A 27,377-nucleotide genomic window follows, 5' to 3' on the forward strand; every position below is an offset into this window, starting at 1 on the left:
GCTTGGGAGTGGCTCAATGGCAGAGCGTTTCCCTGGCCTGACAGAGGTGGTGGGTTTGATCCTCCCTACTTCAAAAAGGGATGTGGGGTAGGAGGAAGCCTGTTTGGCCCTTTTAACCCTTCTGCCACGTGAGGACACAGCAAGAAGACACTATCTATGAGGAACAGGTCCCCATCAGACATTAAATCTGCTGCCACCTTTATCTTGGATTTCCTAGTCTCCAGAACTAAAAGAAATACATCCATGTTCAGTCTAAGGAATTTGGTTATAGCAGCCCAAGCAACTAAGACAATACAAGGAACAGTATCTTGTGAATAAAAAGAGGCATGGGCTGTGCAGAGCAGGGCTCACTCACCTGTGGCAAGAGGTAAGGCTGTCACACAGGTGATGTGGTATAGTCTGTGAAGTCCCTTCCCTCCTCAATGAGGTGTTAGTAAGGCCCTCTGATTGTGAGGGTGGGATAGAAGGTGTTTGAAATTTGGGGAGAAAAGTGAAGGGATGAAGGAGAGCTGGGTGGTGAAGACTATGGAAATGAACTGAGGCCCACCTGTTCTGTTGTCACAAATATAAACTGATTTCAATTACAGTGCCTGTGTGTAATGTGATGGCAGAAAAAAATGAATCTAGCTTCAGTCTCTCATCCTCTGAATTTTCACTTTCCCTCACTCATACCACCCCTCATTATCCTATTGTTCTTAAAGACTTGCTCTTAGGGAAAAAAAAATACAGAAAATAGAGCATAGAAACAAATTGAAGACCAGGGTTCGACACGTGTGCCCTGTGATGGAGTGTTTGACTTGTGAGGGGAACACAGCGGCACCTGCTGGACACTGCATGAACTGCTAGTTCAAGGTTGCTCTATTGCATAATCAGACTGTTCCACATTCCTTCTATTACATAATTCTCTTCTCACACTGAATTTTCAGCCATTGATAAAATAAAAGAAAATACTGCACAAGAATTAGTGTGGAGTACACAATCTGATTCCAAAGTTTGAGGAGCTGTGTGGCATCCAACAGGCTCACATACCCCACACTAAGTAATTGTAGTTAAGAATTAAATTGTTAAAAATTTAATTTTAACTTATTTTTTCAAATAATCTAAGTTGCTAAGATATAAATTCTCATTAAGTTGTTTGGATTTAGCTACTTAATTGTTATTTATTTTGGCCTGTAGCTACAATAGAAAAATATGACTCTGAATCATTATTAACTGAGAACATCTGGGAATCTCTGACTTAAAGATGAATTCTTGTTGCTTTCTCTATTTCTTCCAATTAATGAGTCAAAGCCCTTGAGGGGTGTAGTTGTGTGCAGTAGAAAATCTCAGACCCAAATCTAAAACTTTCAATGTATAAATCATGACAAACATTCTCTCCACCTCACCCCAGCAATTTTCCTCATTACCTTAAAACTTGAGCATTAGTATCGCTTCTGTTTTAATGGAATATGGCTACACCACCACCATCTACTCTGAGTATTTAAACTCAAGAAGAAACATGTACCTCTGTTCACTGGAGTCTTGCGTCTCTAAAAGAAGACTTGATTTGGATATTCATCCTTCTGTCAACATCCATTCCAAATTTGTAATTCTTGACAGATGGTTTAGTCTAAATAATTGTGGCCTCAGACCTGCTTTCTTTTCTCCATCTAAGATACCAGCAACACCTATGTGTATGGTAATGAGATGGCAGCTGGCTATGTCGATGTGTGTGTGTGTGTGTGTGTCTGTGTGCAATGGGATCAGTCTTTCAGGAGAATGTCTGCTTCTCTTCCCTAATCCCTCTTGAGTTTTCCAAGTCAAGATTGTGTTAGTTAATGTTGGTTAGGTCCAATGCTCAGGACAAGGTCTGGGGCACATGGTAGATATTTGAAAAACTGTTGCTGAAATATGGAAATTAATAAACTAATGTTATCTGATTTTCAAAAGCATCTATACTATAAAAGCTAAACGAGTTCGAGTTTTAGGGCCTCACAAATTTGTAAAATATTTTCACTGCCCTTAGTTAAAAGCATTACCTCTTTTTACTTTGATTTATCCTCCACATCTGGTTTCATGTCTGGTGAGGCTGGAGAAGTTGCAAATTTTTGGGGATTGAGCTCAGAGCAAGCTGAGTTAGAATATATTTGGTTTATCAGTAGGCTATATAATAATGTGATTGACATTCACATATTCAGGTATAGAAACAGCTTCCCGGAGTCCTTCATTGTGAAGAACACATCCCAGGGAGGGACACAAAAGTGCAAGCTGGGCTATATCTTAGGGTGAACGCTTCCTAAAGGACCTGGAACAGGAGGAAGGTGGGTAGCTAAGAAGATCTAGGTTAGGAAAGTGGGCTTTGGAAGATGCAGCCATTCATCAGATGTGTGAAATTATAAGCTGCTAAATCTTTCTCTTTGACATCTAGTCAAAATGCATGTTCTCTTCTCACAGGAAAATATTTACAACGATATATGTTGACTACATATTTTTTTTTAAACGAGAACTTCATGGTGTAGATTGACCAGAATTTTGTTTGTTAGATACAAACCTATGACAGTACCACAAGTAGCAAGGACATCTGCGGGTGAAGTCACATAGCTGATGCTATCTAACTTACTGGTTTGCTTTACCGCATCTGCCATCTCCTATTCTAATGAAGTCTGATGGTTCTAGATACCAAGTTGCCAGAGTTAGTGAGCGCGCCTGAATTTTCTAAATCATCAACAATAAATAACTTCCATCAACCACTAGAAGACCAGATTACTTTTGATCTTTACATAAGTGACATTACAAAATTGTTTTATGAAGGTGATCAAATAGTCAAAAAATATAGGCAAATGACTCTCCAGCAGCTAACAATGATGTTATTTTTCTGGACTTACAATGTATTTGGTTCAATCAGCTTTATAAAAATTGAAATGTGTGATTTCTTCTCTTGCTCTGAATAAATACACCTCTTTGTATCTAATTTTATTTTCAAGTTTTAAAACTTTTTTTCCCTTTTGACAAATGGACATTTGATATCTTAGTGATGGTTCTTCAGAACATAAGAACCAGTCACTCAATCCTCCTGTATCATTTGTGGTAAGAAATCAGGCTACTGAAATAGCCTCATTTGTTCTATTTTGTGACAGGCAATCTCCGAAAGAATGCATTTTAAATTATGCTGTAACACTTGTGTATTCTATTTGGATTTTAAGAAGCAATTACTATATTTTTAGATGTGATTATGGTTATATTAAAAATAGTTTACAAGGCCTGGGGTTGTGGCTCAGCTGTAGAGTGCTCGCCTAGCACATGTGAGGCCCTGGGTTTGAACCTCAAAACCACATAAAAATAAATAAAGATATTGTGTCAACCAAAAAATAAATATTAAAAAAATAGTTTACAGATATATGCAATAAAATATGGACTAAATAACATATCTAGGATTTGTTTCAAAATACTAGTGGAGGAGAATTGATAAGAAGTGAACAATGCAGGTTTGCTATAGGGTGATAGTCTGCAATACAGTAAATTGGTACATACAAGTCTATCACACTATTGTGTGTATGTGTGTTTATATACACACACACACACACACACACACAAACCTAGAGTTCTCTAGAATTGTTAGTATTAAGATATTCCATCTGGTTGTCAAACTCAGTGCTCAAAACTCAGTATTTGTTCTCTATTCTGTGGCACTGGACACTGAAATCCTCACTGCCATCTGAAACTCCCACTTCAGCCTCTCTGCTCCTTCTCTCCTTACTCTCTAAACAGTCTCCATCTCATACACAGGATACAATTCCTCCCACGGGCCCTTCAGTCAATGGTGTAGGGTGAAAGGGCTTCTAGGCTGTGGACCACTCCTCTTAGGATTGTCAGGCAGCAGCATCAACTAAAAGGAGAGTTTGGACATGGTAAAACTGAACCCAAAGTCATCTGCTCTTCCATCCTGGCTTGCCAGAACACATGCAAACTCTGCTGTGGAAATAAAGCCCAACAACTGAGAAGACACTTCCTGAGGACATCATTTGACATTCTATTACTTTATTTGTCATGGAATACCACCAAAGTGACCAGAGTTCCAATCCAGAGGAATCTAGATATGATGACATCAACTCTGATGAACTGTACTAAAGGACCCTGACAGTGACTCCAACAACTTTTTGGATGAGCTCCATATATTCCAAGGACTTGAAGTGTTTACCACCAGTGGAATTCTGAAGTTTCCCTTCCTTAAGGTTTTTTGAGGAATAGTCCAGCGAATGGTTTTGGGTATAATCTCCAGTGAATCTGCTGGTACACAGGCATAAAAGAAGGGCTGGTCTTGTTTTTTGTCAGAATGGAAGTTAATACCCATGTGATGAGTTTTTGACGATGATCTATGTTTGCTTTGGGAATAAGTTGATCCTTGTGAGTCATAATTACACACTTTCCTCTTTCTTGTGTGTATCTCTTTACCTGGTGTATGAATGTAGTTATAGTCCCGATGAATGTTGTTCTTTCTGAATAAATCAAATTTGGCTTTCTTTCTTTCTTTGCTTTCCAGGTACATGTGAAACTTGTCTTGGTCATTTTCAAGATGTAATTTCATATTTGACTCAGTTAAGGAAGCTACAGAGTACCCTGTCCTGCTCCCTGAAGTCCACGAAAGCTGCTCTTCTCTGAGTGAGATGGAAGGAGACAGAGACTGAATGTCCATAGTATTAAGTGAGCTGGGAGACCAATCAAGAGGCTGCATTTGGAATATATTTGATCTGTATTTCCTGCTTCTGTGCTTTTCACAGGAAGGTGGTTTCATAAGAAACGTATGTTTCCTACAGGCTCTAATATGATGGGAGCCCAAATCTTCCCTGCAAAATTGCTGCAAGTAAGTTGTGACTTCTTTCATCTTAGAAAAATTTTTCAAAGGAATGCCCTTCTGTAATTCCAAGAGAACATTTTGTGACTCCCGACTTAAGTAAGGGTTGGTTTCTAAAAACATACATTCCTGACTCTCACGTGTCTCTGGGGAGAAGCACTTGTCCAGGTTAGCTGAACTCTCAGTATTTATCTGAATATCAGTATAATCTTCAGAAGTCTGAGTGGAACGCGAGTTAACTAAACCAGTATCATTCTCCTGCATCCTTAAATTAAAAGGCTTATATGTATTTGTTTCTTGAAACCACATACTGTATTGTTTATCTTTTTCTGGAGTCATGTCAGATTTGAGCTCAGAAATAGTCCTAGAATCTTTCTGCTCCCTACTGAGTAGACTGGCGTCAGAGGTACACATATGGGATGGCTCCAAGAACTTTCTGAAGTGTAATGAGTTTTTGTGGGGGTTTTGCTTTTTAAAAGAAATATGCTGTTCTAACAGTTCTGTGTCAAAGGAAAGAGAATGGCTTTCTCTACCATCATCTACTTTTTTACATATTGAAATCGGGTTTAGTTTAAGAATGTGTTTAGGAAGTGCATTTGGCTTGGGGAACATACTCTCATCAGAAAGCCCCAGCAGAAAGCGGAGGTATTTGTATTGTAAATCAAGATCAATTTGATGAAGAGATTTTTCTTCAAAAAGTAAGAAAATTCTGTTTTTACGCTTTGGGACTTTGACAGAATGAATACAGTTAGATAAAGGTTTTGTTCTATCCTGGGCAGTGGCCACTGCACAAGATTCTCTTACAACTCTGGGAAGGGCTTTCATTTGTATTTCCAATATTTTCATAGAAAAGTGCATGACAAGTTTGTCTTTACCTTTGACTGAGTACTTCTGGAGAATATGAGGGAGTGGCATCTCACTAGTCAAAATCACTGAAGACATCTCACTTTCTAGGTTATTAATACTGTTTAACTTTGAAATGAGCTCACTGCTGCTGCTTGAAACATTAACCAGCAGTGTCTTCATACAGCTGAGAGGAGGTGAATCTTCTTGGTAATCATGTTTTAAGTTAAGTTCTACACTATCCACATCTTCTGGAGACATAAGACTCATTTGTTTATGCCGTGGATAGAGCCTCCAACTGTTATTTTCAGGAATAGCCTCTCTGGGACAAAAGTCAAACGTTTGTAAGGATTTTTTTGCCACCTCTGGCATCAGACTCAGTTTTATTTCAAGTGCTTTTGACCCCAAATGATTGGTGAGTTTATTTTTATCTTCAGGATTAAAATGTCTTAAAAGGGGTTTGTGCTGCAGTTTGGAACTCACTATTGTTGATGTTGTATCTGGACTCTCTGGAAAAGGGGGTGACATTGAGTCATCAGACTTCCCGGCTTGCAATTTGTCCAGTTTCTCAGAAGAAACTTTGTCTTGGATCATACTTTTTACCTGGAAGTCAAGGGCAGCTTTAATTGTTTCATAAATGAAAAATAAACTTTCTGCACTTGTATCACTTGAAGGTGTTTTGGTCTCGTCACTTGTAACTTGCAGTGATGTGGGCACAGTTCCTGGAACAGCTACTTGCTGCTGGACCTCTTGGGAGGTGGTGTCCCATGCTGGTTCACCCTGATTTCTGTGCTTAGGAAAGGAACATTCCCTGGCATCAAGAGGTGTCTCATACTGTGGTTCTTCCTCCTCTGGAGATGGATCATTCACACTTATAGTCCTTCTCATGTGAGTTTCCACGATCTCCTTTGGACCTCTAAACATGGATGGGTGCTCTGTGGGTGTCAGAATGCATTCTGGTATCTTTTCTTCTTGCTCAATTATATGTGAATCAGGTTTTTTTATGCTTCTTGGGGCATCATGACTTGGAATAATCCTTCTCTCAGTTTGTGGAGTTTTCTGACCTGTTTTTTTACTGACTTCTCTTTTCCTACTTGTTTTACTCTTGAGGCTTGCTTCTGACTTACCACGAGAACACTTCTGCATTTGTTGTTTGTGCACTGCAAAGGGTTCAGACTTCTGGGGAACTGTATCTTTAAAATTTCGTTCCCTTTTTACAACTGTTGAGGTGTCTCTCCTGACAATTTCACCAGCATTTGGTGATTGCCCCCGGAATTTAGAAAGACAAACCCTCTTTTCCCGTTGTCGGTTTGTCTTAGATTTTACAGTTTCTTCACTTTGTGGCGGACTCTTCCTGGAAACACGAAGACGTCTGATAAATATTCCTGGGGCATCTTTATCCCAAGAAACTTCTCTATTTGGTTTGTTAAACTCATATTGCAATTTCATCCTATTGCTTGGAGAACTACGTCTTATGGAACCAAGAATCTGTAAAATTGGGTGATTTGGGACTTTCATAGTTAAGTGTCTGTGGTTCAGTTTTCTTTCTAGATCTGCAATTGTCAACTTGCCTTTCTGGCCTTTGAAGGAAAGAGGAATATAGGCAAAAAGTGAATCCAGAGTGTTTCTTTGAAGTGGTTTTTGTTGAATGTTTTCTTTTACCTTAGACAACCCTAGTTCCTCTTTGTGCTTTTGCTTGATGGGGCAGATGTTTTCCTTAGGTGTGATTACTGGAGTCTGGCTCTGAGACTCCTCTGTTCTTGGAGATAAATCATGAAGGCTTGCAGGACGGTTTGAGGCTGATCCTGTGTCGTCCTTCTCCAGACCGACAGAATTATTCTTGTGCATTTCCATTTTGTTCTCTTTCAGCTGTATAGCTCTGTGTGTGTGTACTTTCAATTTCCCTTCTTCCCGATTCACAGTAATGTCACTGGCCATCTCTAACTTCTGTTCCAAATGCACAGTGGTAGCTGTGTTAACTTCACCTTCTTCCACTAGAAGTTCAGATTGAAATTGAAAAGTACAGAGTGGGTTAAAGGACTTTATAATACATTCCTCTTGTTCTGAAACCAGTAATGCCTGACTTTCTTTTCCTGTTATGTCATCACACTCTGTAATATCCATGTGTATTCCTGGTAATATTTGTAGGCTGGGGCCTGCTGTAGTTTTTTTGTCTATATCTATTTCCAACGGTGTCTTGTGCTTTCCATCCTGAAGTGGAGACTGAAGAGAAAACACAGAATTTGGCCTGGTCTCCTGAGTACTCTCAGACAATGGCATTGCTTGCTTTTCCATGATAATGCCTTGTTCTTTATTTTGAGATGTACCTGACTTGGTGCGATTTATTTTTTCAAGTGATTGCTTTGTCTGTGGTGCTAACACTTTGGGAGAAAACATTTTGCTTATTTTGTTATTACTTTGTACATCTTTCTCTAGCATATCAAATTCACATGAATCTACACATTCTAGAGATACTTCTGATGAAATTTCCTGTTGGTGGGCATCTCTCTCTGGAAAAGAAATCCCTTTTGAACCTATGTGGGTGCCAAATTTGATATATATTTCCTTGGATGTTTCCCTTGGCAGGGAAGCTGAAACCCTAGGACTTACTTTCTGATTTATGTTACATGTTATTTCAGTTTTCTTCTTCAGATTTCCAATTTTAATTGCATCCATTGTGTGGTAGGAATAAAACATACCATAAGGTTCTCTGCATCTTTCTGGTTGAGCCTTTTGTCCTGTAAAGTGCAATTCCACTCTTCTCTCATTTTGTGTTGTACCAAATCTTGTGAAATTAACATTCACATCTTTTGAAATTAAATCTCTTTCTGACTTAACTTGTGGTTTGTCATTCCTTTGCTGGGCTCCAATCATGAAGTCTGAGGCCCCCTGTTGCTCCGCCTTTTTCTGGGGCACGCCCTGTTTCCTTTGCTTCATGGTGTTTTTACTATCATCTTCAGCTGATTCTCTGATTGCTCTTTTCTGGGCATCTAATAAATCCTGGAGATTCTGTTGTGAATGAGAGGGTCCTGACATTCTTGCTGAGACTTCCTCTACTTTGTTCCCTGAATCCGGAGAAAGGAGAGGTGCTGATGGTATGGAAAGAAAAGTCCTTGTCAAAACCACACGTGATTCATCTTTTCCTTCATGCACTTTTTTCTCCAGCACCTTCATATTCAGTACAAACTCCTTCATATTAAGGATATGTGAAATGGGTGAAATCCTTGCCTCTTTGCAATGCACCCCGATCCTCATATCTACTGTTTTCAGCTCATACTTTTTTTCTTTCCATGACATCTGTGGGTCTCTTTGCCTTACATCACCACCTATTGCCTTTGTATGTGTTATTTTCTCTGCATCTGATAGTGCTGAACACATTAGTGGCAACAGAAATGTTTTATTTCCAAGTTCTTCTTCATTTACTTGTGTATCTTTATCCAGTTTAGGTTTGGGTGGAGAAGGTTTGAAAGCATAAATTTTTCTCGGGACTATACCTTGTGGTTCAAGTGGACCTTCATGTTCTTTTCCTTTGTGTCCTCTGACAATCATATGCAGTTCTGATCTATGGAGTTTATGGGAAGAAGGTGATTTCTTTGACTTCAAAGATATATCTATGCTTCCCTTACCTACTATTTTCCCTCTATCTATCGTTTCTTTCTGAAGCATATGTTGTTTTTCACCTTTAACATCTTTAATGGTATCATTACCAACTGACCCCATAGGTACCGTTTTCCCTGCACTTGATATTTTTGGCAAAGCAGACCGTGGAAGTCTTAGCAGTTCATCATCTATTTCTACTTTTGTATCCAACTTGCGCTGAGGCAGAGTTGGCAATGAAGCAGAAGGTTCCTCTGGACGTTCCTGCACCTTCCTTTCTTGACATTTGGGGAACATGAACTTTATTATTTGTACTCCATCCTCTTCCTCATTCTGTTGGACATGCTGTTTTCCTTTTGGTAGATAAATTAAAATATCACCAGTAATTGGCTTTATACATATGCCTCCTTCAGAATTCAATGATTCCTGGAAGTTTACTATGGAAAAAAAGGATCTTGCCCACACTGGTGTGCTTTCTTCCTTGATCCCAGTATTCACATCAGGCAGAAGTGGAGATTCAGCAGAAGTCTCACTGGGCACTATATCTGCCTCACTTTTAACGTCTAGAACCTTTTCCTCTTGCTTTCTAGATTTCCCTTGAAGGTCACCTAATTGTGTATGTAAAATACATGATTTCTTTGTCTTCAAACAAGTGTCCTTGGGATCCACTATGACATTCATACCCACAACTTTTTCTCCTTCATTTTCTTTCTGTAGCATGTGTTCTTTTAATTCTTCTACCTCATTTGAAAGTTTTCCACCAATTGTTTCTGGACACGCTAGTCTCCCTGAACTTGACTCCTTGAACTGCCGAAGTGAGAGAGATGATTTTATAATTCTGTTTGCCAGACCCACCAGTAGTTTAGTTTTATATTCCTGCATTTTTTCCTTTTGTTCCTTGGTTTTCCATGGCAGTGCATTATTATTGAGTGAATATGAAAGTGATGATTTCTGTACCACCACATATTTGGGGAGTTTGATGTCTTTTATGTCTATTTTGAATCTATCTTTTTCTTCTTGCTGTGCTATGGACTGTACTGATTCTTTAATGGTGTTCAACATGTAACTATCCAATGATTCGGTACATGATTTTTTATCTGAATCTGATGCATCTTGAGTCGTTAATGGTGGAAAAGAGAACTGTGTTCTTCCAAGGGTTCTTTCCTGTTTTTTCATTCTAGGGTCCTGCTCCAGGTAAGATGGAAAAGGTAAAGAGCTTTTCCTCAGAACCACTCCTGGTTCCCTTTTGCCTTCTTGCTCTCCTTTCCTTTCTTTTTTAATATTCAAAGGTAGTTTCCTTCTATCGTATAGATGTGGATGCGGGGATGCCTCTGTTCTCACACTTATTATACTACTTTCTGTGCCTTTTATTTTCACTTTGTCCCTTACCTCTCTGCATGGCACACGCCCCTTTGCTCCTAATGTTATATTACGTGAGCTAACACCTTCACGTAAACCAGCATGTCCAATTCTCCCTATATCTAATAACTGAGGAAGCGTTGCTTCTGAAGAAGCAACTCTGTGGTGATATGGAGATGGTATGGAAGGCCATATTTCTGCCTGAACCACATTAGGATCTCTTGTTTTCTCTTGCTTCAGTCCTGCTTTTCCTCTAATGCCCCCCTGCGGTTCCTGAGTGTTGCGCAGAGCACTGTGCTCACAGATATTGACCACATGAGAAGACGCTGAGGTCTTTGCCTGGAAAGCTGTGCCACTGGGGCCTATCAAGCCCCTTGTGGCTGAGGGTTGTATTCTGCCTTCCTCCTGGGATAAACACTGTTTTCTTGGCTTTGCATGGCTTTGTTTCTTTGCACAGCTAGAAATGGACTCTGTAAGTCTTATTTGTCCTGAAGGAAATGATACATGCAGCATAGGATGTGGTTCATAACTTTTTATTTTTCCTGGTTCATCTTCTTCTTTTATTGTGTCTAATTCAAAGAGAGGTGAAGAAGCGATAAAAGAATAAGTTTGGTTGAGAAGAACATTTATATCCTCATTTCCTTCCCGTCTCTGTTTGTTCTGCTGTGTGATGTTCACTTGCAGTTTCTTTATTTTCAATATATCATCAAGGAGTGATTCCTTTGCCTTCCCAGATATGTCCTTGGGATACATTATGCTTTTCTTTAAAACATTTTCTTTATCCTCTTCTCCGTGTGTCATGCATTTTGGTCTTCTTGAATCACTTGAGATGTCTTTCAAAGGTGACACTTTATAATTCAATTTCCCAACAACTATAGATTCCATGTGGTATAAAGGGGGAAGAAAGGACCTTGATACTTTTTGTTTTTGTTCCATGACTTCTATTCCTTTGTTTGATTTACAGTGAGGTAAAGGAAGTACCTCATCTAGTTTATGTTTTCTTTCCTGTACACGTCCCAATTTTTCATTTACGTTTGTCTGTTCTCTAGTTTTTGGGTCACCATGGCCAGTGATACTGGGTTCATGTGGAAGTGATAATTGATCTGCTTTGAAAGTCACATCCTCAGGGTATACTCTATGTTTCATATTTACTGTGTTTTTTCTCTCCATCTCTTTCTGGGCCTTGTATTTTTGTATGGGTTTTACATCATGTGATTTCTCCTCCCCAGTTGATTTTGTATGCATCATCTGCCTTCTGTCAAATAATTTTTGGTCCTGTAATGGTGAAGTAGCAGATCTTGTTATTTTGTGTGTATCTTCTTTTCCTGCCTTATGATAAATCAGAGGAGATTCGGAAGGCATATGTACATGGGGAACCATTTCCTGCTCACTTTCACTTTCTTGGTCTATTTTTCCTTGCTTTCTATTGTTTTGATTCACTTCCCCTTGACCTTTGCCTTCTTGATCCCATTTGTCCTGGGCTTTACCTGCTGCAACTGCTTTCCCCTGTTCCTGACGACCTTTGTGGAGTTTACCTTGTCTTTTGCCTTCTGGATCAGTTTTTCCTTGCTCTTTAGGATTTGGTGGTAGGTTTTGTGAAAGTGCTCCATTTCCTTCCAAACCTTTGGCTTTTGGATACATTGTGTCTTTCTCAGCTAATTTCTTTACATCATCCTTTTCTGTCTGTGGCATAAATTCTTTTAATTTTTGTGTACCACTTGTGATATCACCCTCAATGGACTCTTTGCTTGGTTTTCTCACTGCATCTGATGATTTCTGGTAGGATAGTTCTGGAAGAAAATATCTTCTCACCTCAGTTCCATAGTCTGTTTTTCTTCTCCTCATATCCAATTTTAAATGAGGCGGCGGTATGTATGTATCAGTACTGGTCAAAATCTCATTTGATTCATCTTTAACTTTTTGCAGATTTTTATCTTGCTCTTTGATGTCTAACTGAATTTCCCGTGAAATTGCCAATGATTTTCTTTCTTTCAAAAGCATTACTTTTTCCATTTTTACACTTTCCTCTTCTTTCTGCATTGTAACTACTACAGCATTTTTTACACTGTTGGGGGTAGGATATATATTTTGCATGTATTTTGCTCTTCTTATACTGCTTAAGACATCATCAATTGGCTTCTTATACAGTTCCGATCCATCTGACAATTCCTGGAGTGACAATAATGGAAGACAGAACCTTACGATTCCTTGCATGTATAGATCTTTTATTGTAGGATCCCATTCTGGGTGAGGTGGAGGAATGGAATCCCAGAGTTCATTCTGAATTATGTCTTGATTTTGTTTATCCTCCTGCATAATTTTCTTTGTTTTTTTGTTGGACCACTGTAATTCCTTCCTATTCCCTAAGTGTTTAAAAGGTGAATTCTTTCCCTTCAGAATAATATATATGAGGCCAATTATATCTTTCAGATCTACTATATTTCCTCTACCTCTCCTTTTCTTCTGTAGCAAACATTTTGATTCCATTATGTTATTGAAGCGATATCGAGTTGTTGACTCTAAATATGATATTCTTCTGATATTTAAGGATGCCTGGGGCTTTAGTGGTGGAAGGCAGTCCTTTGGTATTCTTGATTTATCTTTTCTTACTTTTATCCTAGGATTCAAATTAGAATGTGACAGAGATGGTAAAGAAACATAGGAGAGTCTTAGATCTACGTCTAATTTACCTTTATCTTCTTGTACCCTGCTTTCTGGTTTTATTATTTTCAACAGTGGCAAGTCCTTTCTGTTGAGCATATGTGACAGTGATTTCTCTGACTTCATTGTGAAGTATGGGTTCATTTTTTCTTCCATTTCCAGTGCTTTCACTCTGTCCTTCTCTTCCTGTGATATATGTTGTTTTCTTCTTTTTACATTTGAAGTAGTCCCATCGATTTTTTCATTATCCAATTTGAAGTGAGGTAAAGAAAGGATGGGCTGATATGTTTTTTTCACATCCAAATCTGGATCACCCTTTCTGGGTCTTGTACTTACTGTTTTCTCTTTTACATTCCACTGCCCTTCTACTCTGTTGCTTGGGGTATCAGAGTGAGCGACACTGGAGAGATTCTTCAACTCTAGAGCTTTTCTTTTGGGGCATATTATGTCTTTCATAACACCTTGTTTTAGGCTATCCTTCTCTCTTTGACTTTCACGCAAAACAGACATACATATAGACAGAGAATGTAATAGTATTCTAGGTAGATGCACCTTTCCTGGAATTCCCCTATGTGATTTTACCTTCATTCCAACTCTTAGTTTGGATGAATTTCCATTTGATATTGTCTCTGTTACTGGTGCCCCATATGATTGCTTTTTTTCTGAAAATAAACGAGTCATGTGTTTCTTAGCTTCTGGGCTTTGTTCTACAGACATTTTGTCTTGTTTTCTCATGTCCCTTGGAGTAATTGGAGACACACTCTGTTCTAGTCCATGCTTACATGAAGTGCTTGGTTGATCTGTAGAAAACAGATTTTGTCCTTCTACCCTGCTTAATGCACTACCCACTTCTGCTAATACCTCCTTTGTTAGAGGAATTGAATGTGACCAGACACAGGGATACTTTTGAGGGTAAAACATTTGCTCCTTCAAGTTCTCATAGGAAATTGATAGGTGCTGCTGTTTTGGTGCTTCTTTCCCTTTTTCAGTATATCCATTTGTAACATCCATTTGCTTTAATGTTTTCCTCGTCTGTGAAGCTGAAGAGTCACAATGCATGATATTTACAGCATCTAGCACTGGACTATCATTTTCAGATGTGGACTGTGGAAGAGCCTTATACATACTTTTTTTCTTTTGCTGTTTTCTTTCTGTAGTCAAAGTGTGATAGCATGGATTATCTCTTGCATTTAATGTTCTCTTCACCTGCAAATTAAACTGATATGTACCCATCAGAGGATGAGTAACAAATGTTGGAAAAACCGTGCATATACTGTCTTGTATATGTTCTTCTGTTCCTGTAATAGGCAGATTAATTCCTTCTGTACATGGAGGTTGATCTTCTAGAACACTCACTTCATCTGATGCTTTTTTCAAGACTTCTGACTTTAGTATTGCTTTTGCTGAGGTTTGTTTCTTTGCATTTTCAATATGAAGATGATGTAATGTGTGAGAGAAAATAGATTCTAGAATCTTGTCTTTGTGCTGGTTATAAGTAGTCAGTTGCCTTGCCCTCAATTTTTTTGAAAAGTCCACTTTCTGTCTATTTAATTTTAATAGATTATCAGTTAATTCTGTTTGTTCTTTTCCCCGTTGATTTACACTGAAACTTCGAGAGAGCCTACCATTTTCTTTCCTTGTATTTACTGCCTGTTTTAAACGAAGAGGGTCCTTACTGAGGCAAGATGCAGAATCCATACTTTCAGGTGTATGACTTGGTTTCACATGTCTTCTCTGCTCTGCACAAATTTTGAGTGGATCCTTTAGCTTTGAATAAAGAAATTTCTGTCCTTTGGAATCTATTAAGATATTTGTTTCCTGTAATTCTTTTCTTCCCAGTAGATGTGAAATATTTTTTCGGTTAACATGCATATCTTCCTTAGCTACCTGTCCTGTGTTTTCTAAATGAAGAGGTTCTCTAATGGGATAGGAATCAGATTCCATGTCTACCAGGAAAGTACTTTCTTGTTTACGTGATTCTGGCTTTTTATAAGTGAATATATTCTGTCCTTTTGAACTTAATGAAATATCTGTTTTCTTTGCTCTTTCTCTCCTGGGTGGAACTGAAACTGAATGTTCAGCAACATCTGCAGTTCTTTGTTTCTCTCCTTGTGCAGTGAAGAAATCAAGTTCTGTATCTGTTCTTGGTTTTCTGAGCCTACCACCACTAATTTCTCTCTTCTGTGAAAATATAACAGGGTGTATTTCTTTTTCCAAATCAACTTTTAATTTGTCATGGTCAAGTCCAATGTAATCAGTTTCATCTTTCTGTGAAATGGGCTCAAGACACACCTTTCTTTCCAAATATTCTAATTTGACATGAGGATGCCTTTTCATTTCTTCTGACCTAATCGGTAATTGTTGTAGGTATTGTTGGGGCATGTCTACTAAAGTGGGTTGGTGGGTTTGTTCTTTTCTAATATTCTCTTCTGGTTTTTCAATGATGCCGGCCATGTCAACACATTCTGACAATGATATCTGCCTGTCGTTTAGTGGTTTCTCTGGCGTTAGCTGTGAAAAAATGTTTACCCCCTTCTTCAACTCGTCTTTCTTCATTTTTATTTCTATAGGCTTTTTATTGGAAGGCACAGGGGATCGAGAGTCAAAATCAGCTTTCAGAAGTGGGTTTGTTGCAGCTTTACTCAACTGGAATGCTTTCTCCTGCTGAATGTTCCCTCCCTGTTCCTCCTTATTGTTTCTTGAACCATATCCAAGCATCCAGGAAACTCGTGTTTTCTTTGCCTTCAGTCTTACCTGTTTGGTATGTCTAGCATTTTTCACATATGCTGTTTCCACTGTACAATTGTGTCTTACAATTTTAGGATACATGGGTATGAAGACATAAGGAGAACTTGAGATATTTCCTGAGATACCAGGCTCTTTCTGTCTCTCTTGCAGGGCAAAGGTTTCAGGATTTGTAATTTTTTCACTGTTTGCAGTCTGGAATTCTTTCTTCTGGATTTCAATTTGAAGAGGATTTATACTAGAGAAAGAAACCGACTCTGGACTAAGCAACTCCACAGGTTTTCTCTCTGCTTCTTGATCTATTAAATAAATTTCTATTTTTTGAGGAGTGATCTTCTTGGGGCATACTGTATTGATTGAAGGTGCTTCTGAGCCGAAAGGATCATGCTTTCTCAATTGATCTGCTCCAAATTCGACTGGCTGGATATCCTGCGGAGCTGCTCTAGACAAAATCTGTTGTTCATATTCCTCTTTTTCCCTAAATTTTTCTTTGGGCTCTTGCTGTTTCTCTTGCAGGGCAAATGTCTTGAGATTTGTTACCGTTTCACCATTTGCAGTCTTGGATTTTTTTTTCTGGTTTTCAATTTGAAGAGGATTTACATTAGAGAAAGAAACCAACTCTGGACTAAGCAACTCCACAGGTTTTCTCTCTGCTTCTTGATCTATTAAATAAATTTCTGTTTTCTGAGAAGTGATCATCTTGGGGCACACTCTATTGATTGAAGGTGCTTCGGAGCTGAAAGGATCAGGCTCTCTCAATTGATCTGCTCCAAACTCAACTGGCTGGATATCCTGTGGAGCTGCTCTAGACAAAATCTGTTGTCCATACTCCTCTTTCTCCCTAACTTCTGCTTTGTTAGGAGCATTTCCCTTCAAAGATTTTTCACGTGTATCCCTGGTACTAGGTGATTGTTCCATTTTAATACAGTATAGCATTGGCATAGAGGCATTTACAGATTTTACTTCAGTACTTGGTACAGCCTTTTGTCTCTCTACTTTTATCTTTTGGGTTTCAAAATTCCACTTTGGTTTCTCAGTAATGCTTAGAGCAGCATGACCTGCATGATTAAGTGGTTGTGAAACTGCCAATGGCTTTACCTTTGAAATTATGCCTTTTGGACTTGTGATAACTATGTTTACATTGTCAGTCTGTCTTTCAATTACTTCTGACACAGTTAAATGCCTGCCAACAGAATCTATGGTTCCAGCCAAATGGTATGGAGCTTTTTCTTTTAAAACAGATTGGTCAATTCCCTTTTGATCATATTGACTAAATACAGCATCATCTTTTGGTTCACCTAAATCTGCAAAAATATGTGGTTTCTCCATCTTGGAGTGTCCAACTCCAAAACTTGCTTGCACATTTTCTATGTTTTCTATTTTGACATTTTTTCCTGAATCCCCTTCATACACCTGTTTTTTGGGGAAAAAAGATTTTCCTAGAAGAATGACTTCTGATTTGCCAGGATCATCGGGTACTTTTATGGGATGTGCATTTATTGTTAAGCTTTTTATGTAGAATAAATCAGTTTTTATTGGAGGTTCTCTTTTCTCTTTCCCACATTCTCCATCATGTAATTCTGTTTCCCTTAAAAAGCAGGAGGCACTGCTCTGGTCAATGGAATTGGAATGTGACAGGCCTCCGGCTGGCGACTGCTGTCTTAGCTGTGTATGACTGAACCTTGGTACTGTCATGTCTGCCTCTATTTCTAACTTACATTGCTTTCTAATGCCAGAGGTATTTGGTGCAAAGCAACGAGTATTTGGAAATGTGCCAGTCATGCTTCTACCTTGCCACATTGTTTTCATGCTGGTTCTTAAACTAGATTTAAATTTCTTGCTATGTTTTGTGCCAAAGTGTCTACTGATTTTAAGTATCTGTGAAACTGGTGGCTTCTCCTCCTCTGTAGCCAAACACCTGGGATTCAATATAGTTTCATTTTCTGACAACTGTACTGTGCTTGCCTGGCTTTTAGAGTCAAAGAAACCAGGCATGAAAAAATCAGAAGGCCCCAACAAAGTTTTGGTTACATTTTCTTCTAACTCTGCCTTTTCCTCTGGAATATGACCTACCACAGTTTTTTGAAATGTTCTGTTGGACTGGATGCCCCTCACAGTTGTATCCAATGAGAGCTTATCAATCATTAATTTGAGGGGAAGTCTCTTAGCATCTTCAGAGGCCTCAAGTAATACTTCTCTGACACTAGCATACCACTGCACCTCTCTCAGCTTGTGCTTTATGTTGTTCTTTTTCTTTCTATGGCCTCCCATGGGATACCTTGAGATATTAAGCAGTTTTGAAATTGGGGGTTGTTTTGCCTTCAAAGTTATATGCTTAGGACTCAGTATACTTTTTTTGCTTACAAAATCTAATGTGTAGGTCTCACTTTTAGATTCATAAGATACAAAGATGGAGAAATCTAAAGGTTTTAAAGATGTTCTTAATAAGTCTTTGTGATTGTATGCCTTTTCCCCAGAAACTGGATAATCATATTTCTGTCTAGCATTTCCATCCCAGGGCAGATCAGACACTGTTGAAATGATCTCCAATTCCTCTGCATTTGGAGATGATGTCTTTAGACCTGCCATAATTTTTACTTCTTCCTGCATATGAGGACTTCTTTGCATTGTTTCAACTTGAAAATTTATAATGGGCCCAGAAATAGGCTCCAAAATAGTTTCTTGAAACCGGTGGCTTCTCTTAAACACGTCTTCTTCTTGAAGGTGTGTTTCTTGTGCTATATAGGACAAATTCTGAGTCCTTCTGCCTTCTGACCTCTTCAGATCAGACTCTGATTTGTGAGAACCAAGGGCTTCCATTTGATATATACTGAAGCTCAAGTGCTGGCTGCAGTGTGGACCAGACCCCAATGGCACATCTGAGATATCCTCCTGTGTCTCTGCGTGTAGCACATTCATTTTCACTGCATCACTAGGTCTGTTTTGCAAACCAGTCAAACTGTTTTTTTGTGTGTCTTCATGTGGCAACTTCTCTAACTCTGGATGGGTTTGATGGTATATTTTTACTCTTGGTTCATCCATCTCAGTTTTTGAAGACCTATGTACTTCACTGTCTACTTTGGTACCAGCTGAGACAGGCAAAGGAAACAAAAATGTGTGAGCTCTACTTTCATTTTGTTGGTTGTGTTTTAGCAAAGATTTTACATGGCATTCCTCTTTCCCCCTGTGGTACAGATTGCCATGCTTGATGACATTCATCATTTGTGAACAAACAGGCTTCTTTGCCTTCATAGCTACACGTTTGGGACTCATGAGAGCTTGACTTTCTGGAAATTTCAATACACCTCTCTGCCTTCTGGCATCAGATAAAGAAGACACCATTCCCAATGTTAGGAAATCTCTTTGCACCTCATCATCTTTCTTAGCAATATGACTACCCAGTTTCTTTAAAGAATTTGTATCCCATGGATTGCCAAACACTAAGCTCCCTGAGTTGATAGGTAGGATATTTTGATCAACTGTGTATTTTATAACTTTTGGCGCACTTACATTTTCCTCTCTTTCCTCACATTGTGGGGAAACGGCACTGTGAACATCTAGCATCCTTACAGGATCCCCATTAGATATTGTATTATATTCTATTTCATCAATTAAAAGTTCATCAAATATTGCCCTCTCTGATTTTGGACATGGAAACTTTTCACCTATTTGATGTAGTATGTTTTTTTGAAGTGGAATGTTCTGTAGATTTTTAATTCGAAATGAAGTCACTGGAGGAGAACAAAAAACCTCTAGAGTATTTTCTGAAACTGTTTTTTGCTGTATATCTTGCTCTGGAATAAGCAGATTTTGGCCTTTTCTATTTTCTGCACTCTTCAGGAATTGTGGAGTTGCTTCAAGTAAAACTTCTTTGCCCTTTCTTTCTTCTTCATTTTGCCATCTTGTTTCTAATGTGTTGCTTGACACAGTCCATTTATTAGAGGGATCTATATATAATCTTTTCAGTTCATCTTGCTTTAACTGTGTAACATTGCTTGTTTTTCTTAATGGGCTTCTTGTTGATTCAGCTTTTTTATGCATTTTGATGCCAGGTGAAACAAGTGTGGGAAAAAAGGTATTCATAAATTTATTTGATATATCTTGACATGTTTCTTTGGTCATGTTTTTCAAGATGAATTTCCTTTTCTTTCTACAACTAAGGGCACAATATCTAGTGATATTACTTCTCTCAAAAATTAATGGCATCTGTGTTTTCCCAGTTATGGATTTAGCAATTTGTATTGCATTTCTTTGCCCTTTAAATTCAAACGAAGTAGGCATGGAAAAATCAAGAGGCTCTAGAGTTCTATCTTGTAAGTCCTTTTGCAAACACACCTTTCCCTCTGCAGTAAGACTAGCAAATTCCTTCCCAGTGCCTCTTTCAAATGGAATATGACCATTTGTTGTATCAATTAAAAGTTCACTAACTGATTTTTCTGCCACTGGAGATGAAATCTTTCCACTCCATATATCTTTTAAGTCTCTTTGTGATTTTGTTCTTTTTGGTAGCTTCTCAAATGAAAATGTATTTGCAATAGAATTTAAGCTGCTTTGTTCAGCAACTATTTGATGCTGCAGCTCTAGAGGTGTAGAAAGGACGTCTGGGATTTTGTTGCTTGCTGAAGTCTTCAGTTCTAGATCTGATTTAAAGTTAGTTGCCTTTATTCCATGAGCACTGAAGCTGAAGTGTTGGGACACCCGCAGGGCTGTCTCTCCACCTTGATCTATTATATCTTTAGTGCCATTAGGGCTTGTGTCCTCGTCACCCGGATGTGCATGTGGTTCTGTCTCGTTGAGTGCTGACTGCTCTTGCTGTTGTAGCCCATTGCTACTCTGTGTATTCTCCAGCCTCTTGGTCTCTTCCACTCTGTCACATACTTTTGTGTCAAGCAGCACAGGCATGAGAAAGCCAATGGCATTTAGGAATATATCTGCCACAGGTTTACCTTGTTTAGTTGTTGTTTCAGAGTTGAATTGCCTTCTTTGGCTTGGTGTGTGACGTCGTCCTGTGATATTAAATGTCTGGGAGAGTGGTGTCTTCTTTGCCTTCAAAGTGATGCATTTTGGTCTCATCTTATGTCTCCTTTTCATTAGCATTAAGTTGCTTCTCTCTCTTTTAGATACAGGTAAAGCAAGTGTGGAGGAATCCAAACACTTCAAAATCATTGCTGGTATTTCCTGTGCTGATATTTTCTTTTTCTCTACTATTGGATCTTCCAATATGACCATATGAAACCCAGAAGATATGATGCTGCTACAGCATGATAAAAATTCAACAATCTGTGTCATTAGGGTCTTTGGAGATAAAAATTTTTTTCGACAACCACTCTGTGGAATATTAAATATCTTCGAAACTGGTATTTTTTTTGCCTTCATAATTATCCATGTGGGACTCATTTTTCTTTTTATGACTCTAGATGTAAATGTCTTTCTCTGCCTTTTGGATTCAGGTAGATCAATTGTGGAGAGTCTGGAAGATTCCAGTATAGCTGCTGCCTGTAGATCATCTTTAAACCCTACCTTTTCCTCTTTACCTTGGCTGTGCGGTTCCCTCACATACTTCCCGTCAACTGGAATGCCATATTTTTCTGTGCCAATTATATCTTCACCAACTGATGATTCCTCAGAGTTTAGAAAAGGAATCTTTAAACTTGTATATATCATGCCATTTTGAGTCTGGAGGTCTTTCTTCAGGTTCTGTCCTTGCCCTGGATCTGTGGGTTGAATCTGCTGTGGGTCATCTTGTTCTGTAACAATCAGAATTTTCCTGTTTCCTTGGTTTTTTGACTTATAATGGTCATGATCCTTCCTCTGGCCTGAATAGAATACAAAATGTTGACTGTATTGTGGAATTACTTTTAATAATGCTTCCTGTTTACTTTTTTCTTTCTCTTGATCTTGAAGCTTGGTTTCTTTGATGTCATCTGAATTAACATTCCTTTGCTTTACTTTTGTAGAACTGAGTTGTTTTTCTCTTGTGCCTTTTCTTCTTTCTATTTTGTTGTACATATTAATATCAGATGTAATAGTTGCTGAAGAGTACATTTTATCTGCTACTTCTTTATTTTGATACATGTCTTTCATTTTAGTTAAGTTCCATACTGATTTTTTCCTACAGTTTGGACTAGTACTACCCTTGATATTGAGCATGTCTGAAACTGGTAATTTCTTTGCCTTCCTAGTTCCATATTTGGGATTCACTTTAGTTTTCATGTCTGAAAATTGTTTGAAGTTTCTCTTCCTTTCAGATGTAGATAAAGCTGGTGTGCAGAAAAGAACGGCCACTGTTCCTTTATTTTCATTACTATCAGCCTGTTCCTTGTGACAGCTTACATCAGATGGGGCTCCACCTTTTTTTGCAGAAACAACCTTTGCATCCCTAGATTTTGGAGGTGAAAACCTAACCCAAGTCTCCAGCTTTTCAGATTGAAATTGATCTAGCATGGGGCATGAAATAGAATGCCAGATAGTTGGTGCAGGATGTGTCTGTGGTTGTACCTGTGTATTTGTACTTCCTGGTTGATACAATTTCTCACCAAATTCAACAAGGCCATGATCTCTCTTCTGATGTGTGCTTAATATGAAGCCATGTCTACTCCCTGGAAGCTGTAAAGCTTTAGGTTCCCCTTCCCTCTCCTTTCCACATTTCAATCTGTTAGAGAAACTATTCATGTAAGTAGAATCTAGGCAATATACTTTTCTTCCACTTAGTGATTTCTCTTGCATTAACTGCATATAACCAAATCTTGCTATTCTTCGCACATTTATTCTCCCCACAGTTAAACTTCTCATTTTGATGTTGGGCAAAATGGTCACCTTGGAGAGAATGATGTCCCAAAATGTATCTGCTGCATTTTTTCTTTGCTGTGGGCCTTTCATCTTCATTTTAATATTGCTCTGCAGTTCCTTGCTATATCTGCCATTAAGCGTATTTAAGATTGATGGCTTTATTTCCCTCATAGTTCTAAGTCTGCGACTCTCTGGTCTTTGCCTCCTTGCTAATCTTAATGTCTTTTTCTGCCTTTTAAATTTAGAAACACAGGGTAATATAACAGAATCAGAAGACTGCAGGACTGTCACTTGCACATCCATTGGCACCTCTGAATTTTTTTGCATAAAATATGAATCTAGTTCCCTGTTAGGGTTTCCACCACATGGCAAGCCACAGTTTATCACTGTGTTAAATTCATCACATGATGAGTTTCCCGCTTGGAGAGGTGGAATCTTAGGACCCATAGGGACTTCTATGTCATTTTGCATTTGGTTGGGTTTCCGTAATTCAACTTCTGTGGGATCCTTTTTGAGACTAGCCTCCAAAGTAGTTTGTGGGAAAACTGCTTGGTGCTGCACACCTTGCCCAATAATAGGTAGCTCCTGTGTTAAGCAGATCAGTGGTGGGTTTGGTTCATCAAGGTGGGTTTTCTTTATTTGACAGGCATCAGACCACAGGGGCTGGCTCTCCTGTGGAGCTACTTCTAGGGAAGCTTTTTGTTCCTCCTCTTCTTGGAAAACCTCTCTCTCATGGACTACACTACTCTTAGCAAAGACATCAATATACTTTTTACTTGCCAGTTCTCCTTGCTTCATGTGAGCTTGAGAGTACTCTCCTGGCAGTGTTTCATATATGGGAGAGTAGAGGGCGTTTAGACATTCGGGTACCAAGTCTTTAATTGGGTTTACCTTTTTAACCTTGTTTTTAAAGTCCAATTTCTCTCTATGGCTGGTGATACTGGAAATTTGTGAGACTGGTGGCTTCATTTTCATGCATTTGAATTTCACTGTATTTGTCACGTTTGCAAATCTTACTCTGTTTTTCTTCCTTTTAGAGCCAGACCGCACAGGCATGCAGCAAATAAAAGTTTCTGGGGAAGTTTCTTGTAAATCTTTCAGTAATTCTGCTTTTTCTCCTGCAAAATTGTGATCCATTTCCCTTGTATCACTCCTAATACTTGGAACATTATTTTCTTTTGTTTGATCAAAAGGGTCTCCCCTTAGTGATTTTTCTGATATTGGAGGAGATATCTCCAAGCCTGCTGTGCACTGGAAGTCAGTCTGTGTTGCTAGGCTTCTCTTCAAATTTTCAGTGTGAGGTGGAGCCATTCTAAGGGACTCAACAGACTCCTTCATGGTTTCAGTAAATGGGACTGGTTGATGCATTTTTTTCTCTGCTTTACTCTCCTCCATTGTATGTGCATAAGGGACTGCTTTTGGTAGATGGTCTCTGACCTCATTCACTTCATCTTGCAAGTTAGCTTTTAGTGTGTTTTGAGATTCATTTTCCTTATTAACATGGGATCTCTCTTGTATGAGACTGATATGAGTGATTTTCTCTGCATTTAATCTGCAATCCATTCCAGCATTAGGCAAAATAGACAAGTGAGGGTAGACATCCAGGAGTGCGTCTGCCAAAATTTTGGCTTGCAGCATCTTCTTAACTTTAAAACCGTCTCCCATTTTTTTCCTATGGCTTGGAGCATCATGTCTCTTGGTACAAAGCATTAATGAATTTTCTAACTTCTTTACTTTCATAATTGCATGCCTGGCATTGAGTATATTTTTTGTTCTTGACAGTACTTTTCTGATTTGAGAAGACTTCATAGCAACTGGAGGTAAATCTCTTTTTAAGTGTTCCTTTTCCTCTGTAATATGACCATGCAATGTCTTTCTGGGGTTTCCACCAAAGGGGACCCAACATGCCATTGTTTCAATTAAATATTCACCAGTTGGCAAGTTCTTTGGAATGATAAGATTCATATGATCCATAGCACTTTCTTTGCCTGCAGATCTGTCTGTGCTTTGCTTCAGTTTCTCAACTTGAAATGAATCCATCATGGGGCATGGATTCGTCTCCAGAATAGTTTGATTAGAAAGAGTTTGTGATGGTATTTCTTGCTCTTTATTTTGAGATTTTCTATTTCCTGAATAGATTTGTTCCATTTCAAATTTGACATATTTGGGCTTTTGCTTCAGCTGTAGGCTGAACCTGAAGTCTGGGGTCAGCTGAGGAGCTACTGCTTGTTCCTCTTTTTCCCCTTGTTCACTATCATATTGTTGTGGCTTTTGAGAAGCAGAGCTTCGAATGTATTTTGCCTTCTTTGTTCTCTTTGCATCTGGCAAGTTTTCTTGCTTTGATGCTGAATGACTTCCCTTTATTATTATTGTTGATGTATCTGTCTTGGCTTTTAATCTGCCGTGCATTTCCACATTGGTTGGTTCAGGAATGGTAGTATAAGTGGCATTATCAAATGCATCAGATGTCCTTTCATCTTGATGCATATTTCTTATAAAGCTGCCAGTGTTGCATTCCAATTCCTCACTTTCACTCAGGTTACCATTTTCTGAAATATTAAGTCTTAAAGGTTTCTTTTGTTTCAGATTGACACTTTTTGTACTCACTGGACTTTTTATGCCTTCTGAGTCTTCACTGCTTATATATTTTTTGGTTCCTAGGGAAATGAGTAAATTGACATCTGACATTTCTAGAACAACTTCCAGAAAATCTTTTTGTTGCTGTGTATTTTCCTGTGGAAAACACCTCTGCATATTTAGTGTAGTGGCTACAAACTCCTCTCCATTTGAAAGTGGTAGACAGGACTCCTCCTTACTTGGTAGATCATCCTGTACTTTCATGCCTCCGTTTGATTTCATCTTAGGAGATGAAACAAGTTTCTGCACAGGTTCCCCTGTTGTTTCTTCTGAAGGCATATCATGGTTTGGAATGTGTGGGTCAAGTGTTTGCTTAAGGTCTTTAGGAGACTCTGTACTCTTCTGGTTTGCTTCTAATAATGTGCAAGATGCCTTTACTTCTTCAGTGCTGACTGTGAAAGATTGTTCTAGCTCAGGTAACATTTTGGGTGAAATATTTTTTAGTTCTATATTTTCTTTGTCATACAGTTTTACATTTTTAATGATACCTGGGTTTTCTCTCTTAATAGAATCCGTGTACTTGATTTTCTTTTTATCTGGTGACTTATTTTGCTTTTGCAGAAAATATCCACATTTTTGTAAGCATGGCATGCCTGTCACTAGTTTTTTTCGGCAATATTTGTTAATGTGAGGAGTACTAAGCCTGGAGATAGAAATAAGATGCGAAGTTATATCTGATACATCTTTTCTTTGCTGTAATTCTTTCTTGACAGTGTTACTCTCACATTCTAACTCATTCCTGTTTTTTGAAGCATGACATATTATGAATTTTGATTCGTGTGAAGGAGTTTTCTTTGCTTTTAGAGATGGAACTTTAAGACTGAGTTTGCTTTTACGATTTGGTGCTTTTCTTCTGTTTTTCTGCCCTTCAACAGTAGGTGGAAGGAGCATTGGGCTACATATAGAATACTGGTTTATTTCTGATAAAGCAACTTGTTGCTGGTCTTTTGGCTTTGCTATCTGCAGTTGTGACATATCTTCAGCAATTGACTGTGGACTAAAAGTTAAAACTAGAAATTCAGCATTCTTACAAACACTTTCTTGCACGTTGATTGAATTTTTAATCTTGTTGGAATCTTCAAACCAAACAGAATATTGGGCCTCATCTAAGTATTCATCAAATTCTAGGCCCTTGATTGAATCTTGTGCCTCAACACAATATGGGGCTCCGGTATAATATAGGCTCCTATCTGTATCTTGGGCCTGGAAGAAGTCTTGTGTGCTGCTGTAAAATGGTTTCTTCATCAAATCTTGAGCCTGAGCAAAATAGCTAGCCCTGATATCAGACTGGCTGTTGACTGATTCTTGGATGGGAACAAATTGTTGGGCTTGATTAATAAATTGTGTTTCATAAAACTCTTGATTCTGGATAGCATTTTGTTCTGGAAAAAAATCTTGTGCTTGGGCAGAAATAACAATCTCAACAGAATGTTGATCCTGAATCAATGACTCTTGAGGTTGGGAATACAGATAATTACTTATAATTTCTAATGCTCTCTGTTTTAAAGGAATTTGATTTCTCACATTTTCTTCCAAAAGTTTAACTTGGTCTCTAGAAAGAAATAAAAGGGCAGGAGGGCATGGTGCCATATTGAGATCTTCATTTTCTACAGTGAATATACAAGTTTTTGAAAGCCTATGATCAGAAGAAAACCTTACGTTTTTATTTTTGTTGGTTTTCATTATTGAAAATAATTTCTTTGAGGAAAATTGTACTGCTTCATATTCATTTTCTGGATGCTCTCTATCACTAAGAAAAATTTCCTTTACTTTTGAACAAAAGATTGACAAAGGTGAGCTGGTCTCAACTGAAGATGGCATGTGACTTTCACAAAAGTGACTTACTTGATATTTACTTTCATTGGTACCTGCCCATATTATTTCCTCCTCTGATAAAATTTTGTCTCCAAAGTTA

At 38.4% G+C, this 27,377-nt stretch overlaps 2 protein-coding genes across 3 annotated transcripts in view; both read right to left on the reverse strand.

Moving 5' to 3' along the window:
• The window catches only part of Mettl21c (methyltransferase 21C, AARS1 lysine), a 60,520-nt gene that overhangs the window by 23,830 nt on the left and 9,313 nt on the right, over positions 1 to 27,377 (reverse strand). The gene's annotated exons all lie outside the window — the stretch shown is intronic.
• Lrtm3 (leucine rich repeat transmembrane protein 3) lies at positions 4,001 to 27,358 on the reverse strand. Its single transcript, XM_078016309.1, has one exon. It carries the CDS (start codon positions 27,281 to 27,283, stop codon positions 4,085 to 4,087), a length of 23,199 nt encoding a protein of 7,732 aa, XP_077872435.1. The 5' UTR covers positions 27,284 to 27,358; the 3' UTR covers positions 4,001 to 4,084.

This window comes from Ictidomys tridecemlineatus, chromosome 6, assembly GCF_052094955.1.
Source record: "Ictidomys tridecemlineatus isolate mIctTri1 chromosome 6, mIctTri1.hap1, whole genome shotgun sequence".
In the NCBI taxonomy this organism is placed as follows: Eukaryota; Metazoa; Chordata; class Mammalia; order Rodentia; family Sciuridae; genus Ictidomys; species Ictidomys tridecemlineatus.